Genomic DNA, 14,461 nt, shown 5'->3' with positions numbered 1-14,461 from the left:
TTTTCAGTCCATTTAGGGAAAGGTTAGTTTAACACACCTTTTCTTTGGTAGTTTGAGTTTGGCGATGTATCCTAGGCAATAGTTGATTAGATCTTGCAACACATCTTCCCCCAAGTGTGCATGGATGCTCTGCAATATGTGTATTATACCCAATAAAAAAAAAGTCATAATAATAAGACACAATAATCCCTATAATAAAACCATAAAATAAAGTGTTGGCTACACATACACTGTAAATCATAATAAAAACAAAATGCTTACCTCTTTTTAAAAATAAGCAATTTTTTGCATTTGAAAACTCTCCCAACCCAGGTACTGTAATCAGCCGAAAATGTATTATGAAATCCATATAAAAATGATTAATATGAATCATCTCAGTTACCAATATAAATGTAACCATCTTCAATTAGACTGCTAAAACAATCTTACAGCTTGTAAAAATACATTATGTAGGTCTCATTGCTGCCATTTTCATTGCTACCACTTGTTAGAATTTGCTCACTCCCCTGACTTCAAAAGGAATTCCTCTTACAACAATAGTGAATGCAACAAAAGTAGCAAGGGAGTTTTTCAGTAGAATTGTATAGTGCTTAATCTTAAAATTGAGGATGCCAAGTCAACTGTGTTTTACCCAAAGTCAGCATCCCTTTTCTGCAAGTAAAGCAATATTACTTTTTACAAGGTCCTCTATGTGAGCTGGAGTGCTCATGTACACAGATTTAGTTGCAGATGTAAAGGCAACAGCATTAAAAGCCTGTATCTGTGGTGCCCAGGAGCCCCAGGTGCTTCGTAACTCTGTCTACAGGAATTAATTACAGCAAATATGGTGTACGTAGATATACAAATATAAATGCCGGTATTTGCTTATGTACATATTCTCCCAAATTTGAAACTTGCACGTTTGGGAACACGCCCATACACATGAACCTTCAAAAACACAAGTACTGGCATTCACACTTCTATACCAGGGTAGAACAACTTTTTAAATTCATTCCTATAGGAAAAATTACACAGCAGCTGGGGCTCCCAGGTGCTGTAAATACAGGCATATTTTTTTTAAGGTACACCCACACAAATATGCCTGTGTGCATGAGCTATAATAATCTACCAGAAATTGGGAAAATAAACACACCTACTTAAAAAAATAATTCAGAGAGCTTTTATTTGTGGAGGAAACTTTGCAATAGGGTTACCACAAGCAAAAATTTCCAGATTCCCTGTCCTTTCTCATGTGTATACACAAATCTTTTGTGCTGGACTTTATATAAGATGTGGAAGATTGGAGACCATCTGATTAGTGAATAATCATGAGTCATTACAGTGCTACTCACTTTTTTAAAATTATAATTAAATTGTCTGAAAACACAACACTGACCTGTTTGCATAGAAACTGTCCATCCTTGTATGCAACAAGCCCATTTTCAGAGAACACATAATCAAACTTTTCAACCACTGAAATAACAATAAAATGTTTTACTGAGCCTCCATGTAAAAACACAATGAAAACATTTTCAATAATGTACAGTATGTGTATTTATATTACTGGGAAGACAGTTACATAGCTGTGAAGGTTAATTAAAGTAAATGACAGTTTTGTTGATAAAACAAATTCCCCTCCAGGCGACCTTTAGTACACCCATCTAGTACACTCATCACTTTCTCAAAGTTGATAACCTGGCAATGGGAACAAAATGCAGGCAGCCAGCTCTCCACATCTTCAAAAGTTTTGGAATTTAGGAAAAACAAAACAAAATATGTGGTGTACATAATTTTTTATATATATATATATATATATATACATATATATATATATATACACATATATATATATATACACATATATATATATATACACATATATATATATATACACATATATATATATATACACATATATATATATATATATATATATATATATATATATATATATATATATATATACACACATACACACACACACACACATATATATATACACATACACACACATACATACATATACATACACACATATAGGCAAAAAAGTATTTAGTCAGCCACCAATTGTGCAAGTTCTCCCACTTAAAAAGATGAGAGAGGCCTGTAATTGGCATCATAGGTAGACCTCAACTATGAGAGACAAAATGAGAAACAAAATCCAGACAATCACATTGGCTGATTTGGAAAGAATTTATTTACAAATTATGATGGAAAATAAGTATTTGGTCAATATCAAAAGTTCATCTCAATACTTTGTTATATATCCTTTGTTGGCAATGACAGAGGTCAAACGTTTCCTGTAAGTCTTCACAAGGTTGGCACACACTGTTGCTGGTATGTTGGCCCATTCCTCCATGCAGATCTCCTCTAGAGCAGTGATGTTTTGGGGCTGTCGCTGGGCAACACGGACTATCAACTCCCTCCACAGGTTTTCTATGGGGTTGAGATCTGGAGACTGGCTAGGCCACTCAAGGACCTTGAAATGCTTCTTACGAAGCCACTCCTTCGTTGCCCGGGTGGTATGTTTGGGATCATTGTCATGTTGGAAGACCCATCCACGTTTCATCTTCAATGCCCTTGCTGATGGAAGGAGGTTTGCACTTAAAATCTCACGATACATGGCCCCATTCATTCTGTCCTGTACATGGATCAGTTGTCCTGGTCCCTTTGCGGAGAAACAGCCCCAAAGCATGATGTTGCCACCCACATGCTTACCAGTAGGTATGGTGTTCTTTGGATCCAACTCAGCATTCTCTCTCCTCCAAACACGACGAGTTGTGTTTCTACCAAACAGTTCTATTTTGGTTTCTTCTGACCATATGACATTCTCCCAATCCTCTTCTGGATCATCCAAATGCCCTCTAGCAAACTTCAGATGGGCCCGGACATGTACTGGCTTAAGCAGGGGGACACATCTGACACTGCAGGATCTGAGTCCCTGGCGGCGTAGTGGGTTACTGATGGTAGCCTTTGTTACGCTGGTCCCAGCTCTCTTCAGGTCATTCACTAGGTCCCCCTGTGTGGTCCTGGGATTTTTGCTCACCGTTCTTGTGATCATTTTGACCCCACGGGGTGAGATCTTGCGTGGAGCCCCAGATCGAGGGAGATTATCAGTGGTCTTGTATGTCTTCCATTTTCTAATTATTGCTCCCACAGTTGATTTGTTCACACCAAGCTGCTTGCCTATTGCAGATTCAGTCTTCCCAGCCTGATGCAGGTCTACAATTTTGTTTCTGGTGTCCTTCGACAGCTCTTTAGTCTTCACCATAGTGGAGTTTGGAGTGTGACTGTTTGAGATTATGGACAGGTGTCTTTTATACTGATAACAAGTTCAACCAGGTGCCATTGTTCCGGTAATGAGTGCAGGACAGAGGAGCCTCTTAAAGAAGAAGGTACAGGTCTGAGAGCCAGAAATCTTGCTTGTTTGTAGGTGACCAAATACTTATTTTCCACCATAATTTGCAAATAAATTCTTTCCAAATCAGCCAATGTGATTGTCTGGATTTTTTTTTCTCATTTTGTGTCTCATAGTTGAGGTCTACCTATGATGCCAATTACAGGTCTCTCTCATCTTTTTAAGTGGGAGAACTTGCACAATTGGTGGCTGACTAAATACTTTTTTGCCCCACTCTGTGTGTGTACATATATAGATAGATAGATAGCTTGACAATTTTTAGGAGCCAGGTGGCGGGGCAGCATCACACACACCTTAGGAAGCACCAGTCCTCCCAGTCCTGTCCAGCAGCGGCTCTTCCAGATGGTGTCAGTGGAGAGGATCTGGTGCCAGGAGGGGTAGCTGAGCCTGTATCCACTGTGTCGTGAGGAAGTTGGCGCCATGCTGGAAGTGGGGCTATCCACTGTTACACAGGTGGTAGGTCACCCTCGTAACTCCGATCTGCACACAGTACTGCTCTGGGGGGAGTCGCATGTGTTGGTGGCTACCACATCACGTTGAAGGCGGCATTGACGAATTCCGGTATACAGCGCTGCGGCCGGCCTCCCTCCAAACACTTGTCCATGGCCGCAGGAGTAGTATGGACCGGGGGATCAGTGTGGGAGGCCACATCCTCCACTCCATGGGCTCTCCGTGGGGATAGCTGTGAGATGGGAGATGAGCCTGCAGTGTCCTCCAGGGAACCGGCTCTCATAGGGCTGTGCTGGGAGTTTGGGGAAGTTCTTTGCCTGGGAGAAATATGCACTGGAGGACTCCATCTAGACTCTGTACATGGGGAGGGAGGGAGGAGACTCCAGGGGTCCCAGGAAGCTGGACTGAGCTCAGCTCTATGGGGCAAGAAAGAGGGGTCAGCCGAGGACACGGGGTGGAGAATGGGAGAGCGTAAAGCAGTGTGGCTGGCAGGTGGGACACGGTTTCTTGGTGCCCCGGATTTATATTATATATATATATATATATATACACATATACACACACACATATATATACATATACACACACACACACACACACACACACACACACACACATATATATATATACATATACACACACACACATATATATACATATACACACACACACACACACATACACAAAAACAATTGAAAAATCATCCCATTGGACAAACATACCTTTATTAAAAACAAAAGACAAAACAAAGAAAACAAACATTCTAACCCTCCCTAATCCTCTTGAAGATGCAAGTCTATGAGGAAAAAGTAGCTTGGCAGGAGAGGCTGTAAACACTGGAACATGCCAGATTGTTTTACTGGGTTAAAAGTGACCCTAAACATTTTTTTATAAACTAAAATACAATATGTCTAAATATAAGTACAATGTATCTCCGATCTCTCTTTTTTTGCTATTCTCAGACTTCCTGTTCTAGGGTGGCTATGTTTGTTCTCCATGCCCCCCTTGTATATGTGAATGTAGTCATCCTTGCCTGCTACACATCTACCTACAGACAAATTTAGCTCAATGGGAATTGCAGTACACAGTTCCCCGCAGTGGAGTAAGTAACCAGAAATAACAGCACTGCTCGCTCCACAATAGCAGTGGTGAGGTGCAACAGTGGAGGACAGGGAGTGTGCACATGACACGGGAAAAAAAAAAAAAAAAAAAAGAAAGAAAAGCAGAGCCATGGCATGACTGATATTTTAGAACAATGATATAAAAATATTTTAGTGTTGCTTTAAAGTAAGAAGCTAGCTTTTGGGAGGAATGCAAATGCTCATCCACATATAAGAAAGAACTCTCATTGTTAGGCTCTCTTTAACTATCAAGACAGCTTTGTGACTTCCATACACTGCATCATTATTACATCAAGGCTCCTTTCAATTTTCCCTATGCATACTTGGTCTTTGTGAATAAATTTGGGATTTGTCCTGAGAGCGATTCAGGACTAAATGGGGAATCAGAAAAAGAGAGGGGGGGGAAACAAAATTCTACTGTCATCTCTCCTCCTCCACATGAAAAAACTATTGTGGAGATGTTTCCTGCGTATCTGATGCTGTTAATCACTTTTTTGTTCTTCTGGAAGACCTTGTTTGATATACTAACTTGTTCTTTGTTTTCTGTCCAATTGTCATGTATTTATGACTGTAGATTTACAAATCTTACTGGAAAGGCTGTTTACAAGCACACAATGTTTGTTAAGTGCTCTAGTTTGCCTGTTATGGTGAACTAATCTTTTAAATAAAACATGTTTAAAGTAAGAAGCTAGGGTGTGCATTGCTTCAAATATACCTAAACCCAAAATATTTTATTTTGCTACAGTAGTTGAGGTTTAAAACCGTTTTTGGGCCATCTGTGTCTCATTAGGCAAATTTCCCTTCATTTCCTGTCCTTTGGACACAACCAGAAGAGAGGGGTATCTTTCCAATGTAAGGGGAATCCCCAATTACACCTTTGTCATGAGAACAAGCATCCCCATTGGAGGAAGTGATCTCTATTCCTGTTTTAGGGGCAACTCAAAATTTTGGGGGGATACAGGGAATAATAAAAAACTGTCAGTGGTTCTAAACTCCATGCAAATCCAAAATAAAAAAAAAAAAAAAAGACTTTTTTTTTAGACTTTCTGTAGGGGTATTTTAAGAGTGGAACTTCATCTAATTTTGGTAAGCATAAAAAATTTTTGTACAGATTTTTATTGTTCTATGTGATTTCATTGAAAAAACTGCTCCTCATTATCCAATATTGGGACAGGAAGTGAGAAGAAGCTCTCCAGTGCAGCATTTTACTAGCAAAGAGGGGAAGGATATGAAGATCAGGTTATTGTTGCAGACAGCACACAACAAGCAGAAAATCAAAAACAAGTTCCTTTCCTTACCATCTACTCCCAGCTGTTCTTGGATTTTCTCAAAATCTGAACCTCCAACAACTCCAACCTTTACTCTTTTTCTCAAGTTCTGAAGAAACTCTGCCATGTCATTAGTGACTTTCTAAAAGCAAATAAAGCATTAAGTCAAGTAAACAAGTGACAAATCCTTCTCATTAGTGCAAATAGATAAAAGTGACATTTACAGTGCATCCATAAAGTATTCAGACCCCCTTCACTTTTTCAGTTTTGTTATGTTACAGTCTGATACTACAGTTGTTGAAATGAATTTTTTTCTCATTAATTTACACTCCGTATCCCATAATGACAAAGTGAAAACAGAATTTTAGAAATGTCTGAATTTATAAAAAAGAAAAAACTGAAATACTACATGTACTTACAGGGGTTAGACAAAAATATGGAAACACTACATGATTTGCAGGTGTTAAAGTGACATTTTGCATTGAAAGCGGAAGTGATGTAACATTCTTTTGCTCCCGCTGTGTGATGAGACACCTAGCTAACAGGTGGGAAGCCTCACCTTTGTCAATGCGTGCGCTGCTAGTAATATGGAGTCATGTCAGAGCTTACTGAGCTTCAAAGAAAGCAGATTGTTGGTGCCCCTTTAGCTGGTGCCTCTGTCTGAAGTTGCCAGCTTATTTGCCGTGTTGCAAGGTACAGCATCAAAGGTTATGACGGCAGGTACAGTTTCCGGGAAACCGTTGTCTGATAAGCATAAGTGCAGTCATCATGGTCAATTGACCGAAAGAGACAAAAAGGACATTATACAGGATTGTGTCCCAGAATAAGAAAACAACTGCTGCAAAAGTGGCTTCAGAGCTCAATCTCAGTCCCATGACAGCACACGCAGTGAATGACAAAAGTGAGGCTTCCCACCTGTTAGCTAGGTGTCTCATCACACAGTGGTAGCAAAAGAATGTTACAGCACTTCCGCTTTCAATGCAAAACATGTCGTCACTTTCACGCCTGCAAATCATATAGTTTCCATTTTTTTGTCTAATCAATGTAAGTATTCAGTATTTTACTCAGTACTCTGTTGAAGCACCTTCGGCAGCAATTACAGCCTCAACTCATTGTGGGTATGAGGTGACAATCTTTGCATACCTGGATTGGGGAATTTTCTGCCATTCTTTTTTGCAAATTCTCTCTAGCTCAGTCAGGCTGGAAGGGAACCGTTCATGGACAGCCATTTTTAGGGCTCTCCAGAGATGCTCAAGTCAGGGCTCTGGTTGGGCCACTCTAGGACATTCACAGAGTTGTCCCTAAGCCACTCCTGTGTTGTCTTGGCTTTGTGTGCATAGCATCGTTGTTATGTTGGAAAGTGAACCTTCAGCCCAGTTGGAGGTCCTGAGAGCTGAGGAATGGATTTTCATTGAGGATATCCCTAGACTATGCCCCATTTCCCTCAACTAACTAGTCTCCCAGTTCCTGCTTTCTGAAAAACATTCCCACAGCATGATGCTGCCACCACCACCACCATGCTTCACTGTTGAGATGGATATTGAGCAGGAGATGAGAGGTGCCTGCTTTCTTCCAGACATAATGTTTATAATTGAGTTCAAACAGTTCAATCATGGTTTCATGAGACCAGATAATCTTGTTCCTCACAGTCCAAGAGTCCTTCAGGTGCTTTTTTTGCAACTCCAAGGGGGCTTTCGTGTGTTTTGGACTGAGGAGTAACTTCTGTCTACTACTGCTCTGTCATACCGCCCAGATTAGTGGAGGGATGCAGTGATGGTTGCCCTTCTGGAACTTTATCCCAGCTCTCTGGAGCTCAGTCAGAGTGACCATCGGGTTCTTGCTCACCTCTCTTAGTAAGGCCCTACTCCCCCGATTGCTCAGTTTGTCCAGGCAATCAGCTCTTGGACGAGTCCAGACTGTGCCAAACTTCTTCCACTTGAGAATTATGGAGGACTATGTGCTCTTGGGAATCTTCAGCGCAGCGGAAATTTTTTGTAGCCTTCCCTAGATCTGTACCTTGTAATTCTGTCTCTGAGCTCTGCAGGCATTTGCTCTGATACAGAAGGCATTGTCAGCTGTGAGGTCTTTTATCGAGAGGTGTGTGCCTTTCCAAATCATGTCCACAGGTGGACTCCAATCAAGATGTAGAAAGATCGCAGCAATGATCAAGAGAAATGGGAGGAACCTGAGCTAAATTTCAAGTGCTGCTGCAAAGGAGATGAATACTTATTCCACCACACACGTTACAATACCCAGCGTAAGTGCCTGCCTGGCTAGTTTAGGTAATGCTCATAATACATAGGTTTGAACAGTCGAAAGCTCGTATGGTCAGACTGTAACATGGAAGGTGATCTTACTACTCAAATGTTTGACAACGTCCTTTCTTTTGGCAAGCCTATATAGAAAAAGGCGAGGAAACAAAGTGAGAACCAAAGCTGGTCAAATTGTCTCTTTTCCCTGATAAAAGCTACTAGGGATAACAACTGCCATCTCTCTATGAATAGCCCTGATCAGTGACATTCTAGGCTTTCCCCAGCCTAAGGCACGATTGCTCTAATGTCTCTTCTCAGCCATCTGGGATGTCAGGGGTCATTTTATAAGTAACTCTCCAAAGTAGCATTGTTATGACATATTTTAATATGCAGAAAAGAAGATTCGATATACAACCATTTGTGTTGTATCATTTAACTGCCACAATCAGTGTATTCAATGATAACTATTTGTCCAGACTCTGAGAGTTCTCCTCTAGCACAGGAACCACAGTGCCCAGCATGCCACACTCAGAAGCTGCAGATCCCCCACACCAGAATACAGGTACCTGCCTGGCAGCTGTCAGAGTCCCGTCCACATCAAACAGACACAGCGTGCTCCCCCGATCAGCCATCACTGCTGTCACTTTGTGTTTCTTCCGGGTAATGAATGAAGCACGTCCACATCACTATTTCCTGGTCACATGACCTTTTCCGGAAGTAACGTGCGGACGCCACATGCGAACACAGCTCTACGTGTCAACAGAGTCTGGCTGCAGAATGGAGCTCCATTTTCTACAAGAAACATGTGACCTCCACTTTCCTTTTTTTTTTTTGGTGTAATGAACTTTAATGTAGCAAACAAGCAGAGGCTGCAGAGTAGAGTTCCACTCGTCAGGAAACATGTGACCTCCATTTTACCTCTGCAGCCAGACCCCTCTGTGTTGGAAGGCACATTTCCGGGGTGAGGTGTTGGAGGGGAGAGGTGTGCTGCTTGTAAAGGTATCGTGAGACTATGGCCTGTTTCCATGATACTTCTCGTGCTCGCCACATCGGGTCATTTCTGAATGTATCTATGAATGATAGCTATGTGGTGTAGACCGAGCTTTTAACTGGTGCTGTACTGGAGGGACTGGCCCTCTTTTCGGTCTTTTATTCTTTTATGCAGATTTAGATAGAAATGTATTTTTATGCTAAATGCATTCTACTCATTAACCACTAGGCCACAGGGCACTTATACCCCTTTCCTGCCCAGGCCAAGTTTCAGCTTTCAGCACTGTCGCACTTTGAATGACAATTGCGCGGTCATGCAACACTGTACCCATATGAAATTTTTTTCCCGCAAATACAGCTTTATTTTGGTGGTATTTAGTCACCACTGGGTCACTTTGTTTCTATTATAAATTTTTGCAAATAGTTTTTCTCCTTCACTGATGTGCGTTGATAGGCTGCACTGAAGGACACTGATGAGGTGGCATAGATAAGCAGCACTGATAGGCTGCACTGATGAGGAGACACTGATGATGGTGCACTGATGGGCGACACTGACAGGCAGCACTGACTGATGGCACTGATGGGGGGCATTGATAATCAGTACCCCAATTATCAGTGGTGATATCCTCTATGACAGCTGCCGGTTATCAGCAGTACTTTTCTCATGCTGCCGATAACCAGCTACTATATTTACTCTGTGATCTGCTGTGTCAGCTGATCACGTGGTAAAAAGCCGCTTTGATTGGCCGTTTACCTCATCACGGAGATCGCCGGGTGCGTGCCCCTAGGGGTGCGCAGGAGGGCACGTACTGAGAGGACGTCATATGACGCCCTCCTAGAACTGGGTAAACACGCTGTAGCTGTCAAGTGGTTAAACCTTTCATATGTTTTCAGAAGTTGGTATAATGGAAAAGTAGTTGTGAAAAAACCCTTATTTTTGTATTCATTCTTGATGGTCTCTAAGTGGGGTGTGGCAGGGGGTGTGTTCTTTGTCTCCATACTTTGTGCTGAAAGGTGCGCCTCCAGGGGGGTGGACATTTAAAAAAAAAAATACTTGTCCAAGGGGCTAAATTGGGGTCCCAATCTACTTGTCTCTCATGACAATCTACTTGTCCTGATAAAAATAATTCCAACCAAAATTGTATTTAACCGCTTTACAACTGCACTATAGCTGAAAGACGGCTACAGAGCAGTTGTCCTGTTCTGGGAGGGCGTCATATGAAGCCCTCCCAGAATGCACCTCTAGCTGCACGCACCCGACACTGTCTGTGATCAGCTGTGTCCTACGGACACAGCTGATCACATGACTAGGTAAAAAGCCAATCACAGCGGCCTTTTACGACGTGATCATCTGTGTCCAATGACACGGCTGATCGCAAAGTAAATACAGTTGCCGGTTATCGGCTACACTTTCCTCCTCACTGTCACAACATGAGGAAAATACTGCTGATAACCATCAAATGTCACAGAACAGGTTTGCACTGATAGGGCAATCAGTGCCCATCATTGCTGCATATCAGTGCCTCCTCATTAATGCCCCCCCAGTGCCGCCTCATCAGTGGGAACTCATCAGTGCAGCCTCTGCTTAAACCAATGACTTCTGCAGGTATCCTACCTTCTGAAACTTCTTTCTTTATCCCTTGGTTTTGTTATTGCTCTCTCTTTCTCTCTCTCTCTCTCTCTCTCTCTCTTTGTTGCATCTTTTTCTGTACATATTTTTATTGCACCATTTTGACCTTTTAGTAATAAATCCTATTTTCTGAAAAGTGTTGAACTGTTTTTAAAGCTCTTTAATGCAAACTAAGAATCCCTGTCTCTGAAGAGTGCTACTGTGTGTTTTAAAACCTCTGTCTACATCTGTCTGCGGTGGCAGTGTGTATACAGATGCTTATTCAAACATCATAGTGTTACTGTTAAGATTTGTGAGTTTCCTCCTTCTCTGTAAAAAGGTGATAGAGGCAGTGTGAAGGGTTAATTGCGTAATTAACCTGACCCAGTAACAATCGCTCTCAGGCTGCTGGCACATAGATTGTGGTCAAGCGAGCTGGAAAATCTTTGTGCAGGTGCAGCCGAGAGTGGCATTGTTATGCAAGTGGCAGCGCGGTTTTAGATTTGCTGGTCCTGCGGTCACAAGTTGGTGAGAAGGGCTGGGGTCTGACGCCACGCTCGTCACAGTACGGTGTTGCATGACTGCGCAATTGTCATTCAAACTGCAACAGCACTGAAAGCTGAAAATTGGCCTGGGCAGGAAGTGGGTAAAAGTGCCCAGTAGGTAAGTGGCTAAATCTGAGGTGCTTTTTGGATTGTCTGGGTCTTTTTATAAACAAAAGGGGCTTTATGGCAACTTCACCTTTTCTTGTTTTTAACATTGCGTTGTTTATCTTCTCACCTCCCTGGCTGTCTCCAGCACCACCCCCAGGGAGTAGCAATGAGGAGAGAGACCTTGCAGTGTGATGAGCACTGATTGGGTGTTTGTCAGGAAAGGGCAGTGTCAGGCTATCCTAACGCTCAGCAGAAGTGTATTTGCTGAGTGAGTAAATGTGGCGCCGACCCCAATGAGAAAAAAAACTTTATTCCTTCAGGTTACCCTTGCACACGGAAACATTTGGGGGCTCAGTACAAGCGCATGCTGAGCACCAGTCAATTTCCAGTGTCTGCTCTGTTAATGGATAAGTTCACCTTGAAAAAAAATAAAAGTGCATTTTTAAAAAAAAATGTTAAGGAGCCTGTAAAGCAGATCACTGGTGCCATGCAGACTGTCAGTGTGACTGTCTGTACATCATACAGTGGGGCAAAAAAGTGTTTAGTCAGCCACCAATTGTGCAAGTTCTCCCACTTAAAAAGATGAGAGAGGCCTGTAATTGGCATCATAGGTAGACCTCAACCATGAGAGACAAAATGAGAAAAAAAATCCAGACAATCACATTGGCTGATTTGGAAAGAATTTATTTGCAAATTATGGTGGAAAATAAGTATTTTGTCACCTACAAACAAGCAAGATTTCTGGCTCTCACAGACCTGTACCTTCTTCTTTAAGAGGCTCCTCTGTCCTGCACTCATTACCTGTATCAATGGCACCTGTTTAAACTTGTTATCAGTATAAAAGACACCTGTCCACAACCTCAAACAGTCACACTCCAAACTCCACTATGGTGAAGATCAAAGAGCTGTCGAAGGACACCAGAAACAAAATTGTAGACCTGCACCAGGCTGGGAAGACTGAATCTGCAATAGACAAGCAGCTTGGTGTGAACAAATCAACTGTGGGAGCAATAATTAGAAAATGGAAGACATACAAGACCACTGATAATCTCCCTCGAACTGGGGCTCCACGCAAGATCTCACCCCGTGGAGTTAATTTTTCTTGTACACTTATCAGCCTATAATAAAGAAATCACCCCGTGGGGTCAAAATGATCACAAGAACGGTGAGCAAAAATCCCAGGACCACACGGGGGGACCTAGTGAATGACCTGCAGAGAGCTGGGACCAACGTAACAAAAGCTACCATCAGTAACACACTACGCCGCCAGGGACTCAGATCCTGCAGTGTCAGACGTGTCCCCCTGCTTAAGCCAGTACATGTCCGGGCCCGTCTGAAGTTTGCTAGAGAGCATTTGGATGATCCAGAAGAGGATTGGGAGAATGTCATATGGTCAGATGAAACCAAAATAGAACTGTTTGGTAGAAACACAACTCGTCGTGTTTGGAGGAGAGAGAATGCTGAGTTGCATCCAAAGAACACCATACCTACTGTGAAGCATGGGGGTGGCAACATCATGCTTTGGGGCTGTTTCTCCGCAAAGGGACCAGGACAACTGATCCATGTACAGGACAGAATGAATGGGGCCATGTATCGTGAGATTTTGAGTGCAAACCTCCTTCCATCAGCAAGAACATTGAAGATGAAATGTGGTTGGGTCTTCAAACATGACAATGATCCCAAACATACTGCCCGGGCAACGAAGGAGTGGCTTCGTAAGAAGCATTTCAAGGTCCTGGAGTGGCCTAGCCAGCCTCCAGATCTCAACCCCATAGATAACCTTTGGAGGGAGTTGAAAGTCTGTGTTGCCCAGCGACAGCCCCAAAACATCGCTGCTCTAGAGGAGATCTGCATGGAGGAATGGGCCAACATACCACCAACAGTGTGTGCCAACCTTGTGAAGACTTACAGGAAACGTTTGACCTCTGTCATTGCCAACAAAGGATATATAACAAAGTATTGAGATGAACTTTTGATATTGACCAAATACTTATTTTCCACCATAATTTGCAAATAAATTCTTTCCAAATCAGCCAATGTGATTGTCTGGATTTTGTTTCTCATTTTGTCTCTCATAGTTGAGGTCTACCTATGATGCCAATTACAGGCCTCTCTCATCTTTTTAAGTGGGAGAACTTGCACAATTGGTGGCTGACTAAATACTTTTTTGCCCCACTGTCCATTGTACAGGCAGGCAGTTTCACACTGACAGGAAGAATCAATGACTACCAGAGCGCTCCACAGCGCCGTGGTAGTTCATTGAGAACTACAAGCTACATGTTGGTACTCATAGTTGATTCATTCACAGAATTTTGTGAATGGATGACGCGCCATGTGGGCGAAGCCCTGCAAAGCCGCGCTCTTTTCAAAAAGTGACAGTGTGTCGAACTTCTCCCTGCTGTCACACAGAGGGCTCGAATCATTAAGCCGCTGCGGGAGCATATCACATATTCAACCCTAAATACGGGTGGAACAAGTAAAATGTTCCCAAAGGTGAACTTATCCTAACCCTTTTGCTGCCAGAGCCCTTTTTGCGTTTTTTGCACATGTTTAAAAAAAAAATATTTTAGGCCTGAATGTTACAGAAAAACCCCAAAACATGATATATTTTATGAAAGCAGACACACTAGCGAATAAAATAGTGGTAGTTACAATTTTTTTATATCACATGATATTACCACAAAGGTCTAGGAAGCCCAAAATTTAAGTAAAAAATACACT

The 14,461-nt window shown here is 42.2% G+C and overlaps 2 protein-coding genes across 5 annotated transcripts in view; one reads left to right on the top strand and one right to left on the bottom strand.

Annotated features, from left to right (window-relative positions):
• The window catches only part of PMM2 (phosphomannomutase 2), a 31,198-nt gene extending 21,990 nt beyond the window's left edge, over window positions 1–9,208 (bottom strand). Inside the window, exons 1-4 of one of the 2 annotated variants that reach the window (XM_089692129.1) lie at window positions 9,055–9,208; window positions 6,267–6,378; window positions 1,376–1,452; window positions 38–129 (exon numbers count right to left, since the gene is read on the bottom strand). In XM_089692129.1, the coding sequence (XP_089548255.1) occupies window positions 38–129; window positions 1,376–1,452; window positions 6,267–6,378; window positions 9,055–9,120 (347 nt within the window). In that variant the 5' untranslated portion in view covers window positions 9,121–9,208. The remainder of the gene's footprint in view (window positions 1–37; window positions 130–1,375; window positions 1,453–6,266; window positions 6,379–9,054) is intronic. The other variant, XM_089692137.1, reaches the window with a different exon arrangement.
• Window positions 9,209–9,216: 8 nt separating this feature from the next.
• Window positions 9,217–14,461, top strand: part of TMEM186 (transmembrane protein 186) — a 28,425-nt gene continuing 23,180 nt past the window's right edge. For 2 of the 3 annotated variants that reach the window (XM_089692150.1, XM_089692156.1), the window contains exon 1: window positions 9,218–9,487. The gene's annotated coding sequence lies outside the window, so the exon portion shown is untranslated. Of the gene's footprint in view, window positions 9,488–14,461 lie in introns of all 3 variants that reach the window. The other variant, XM_089692166.1, reaches the window with a different exon arrangement.

Source organism: Staurois parvus, unplaced genomic scaffold (assembly GCF_062004578.1).
Source record: "Staurois parvus isolate SC_StPar_1 unplaced genomic scaffold, SC_StPar_1.0 ptg000022l, whole genome shotgun sequence".
Taxonomy (NCBI): domain Eukaryota; kingdom Metazoa; phylum Chordata; class Amphibia; order Anura; family Ranidae; genus Staurois; species Staurois parvus.
This window is presented reverse-complemented; position numbering and strand designations above follow the sequence as displayed.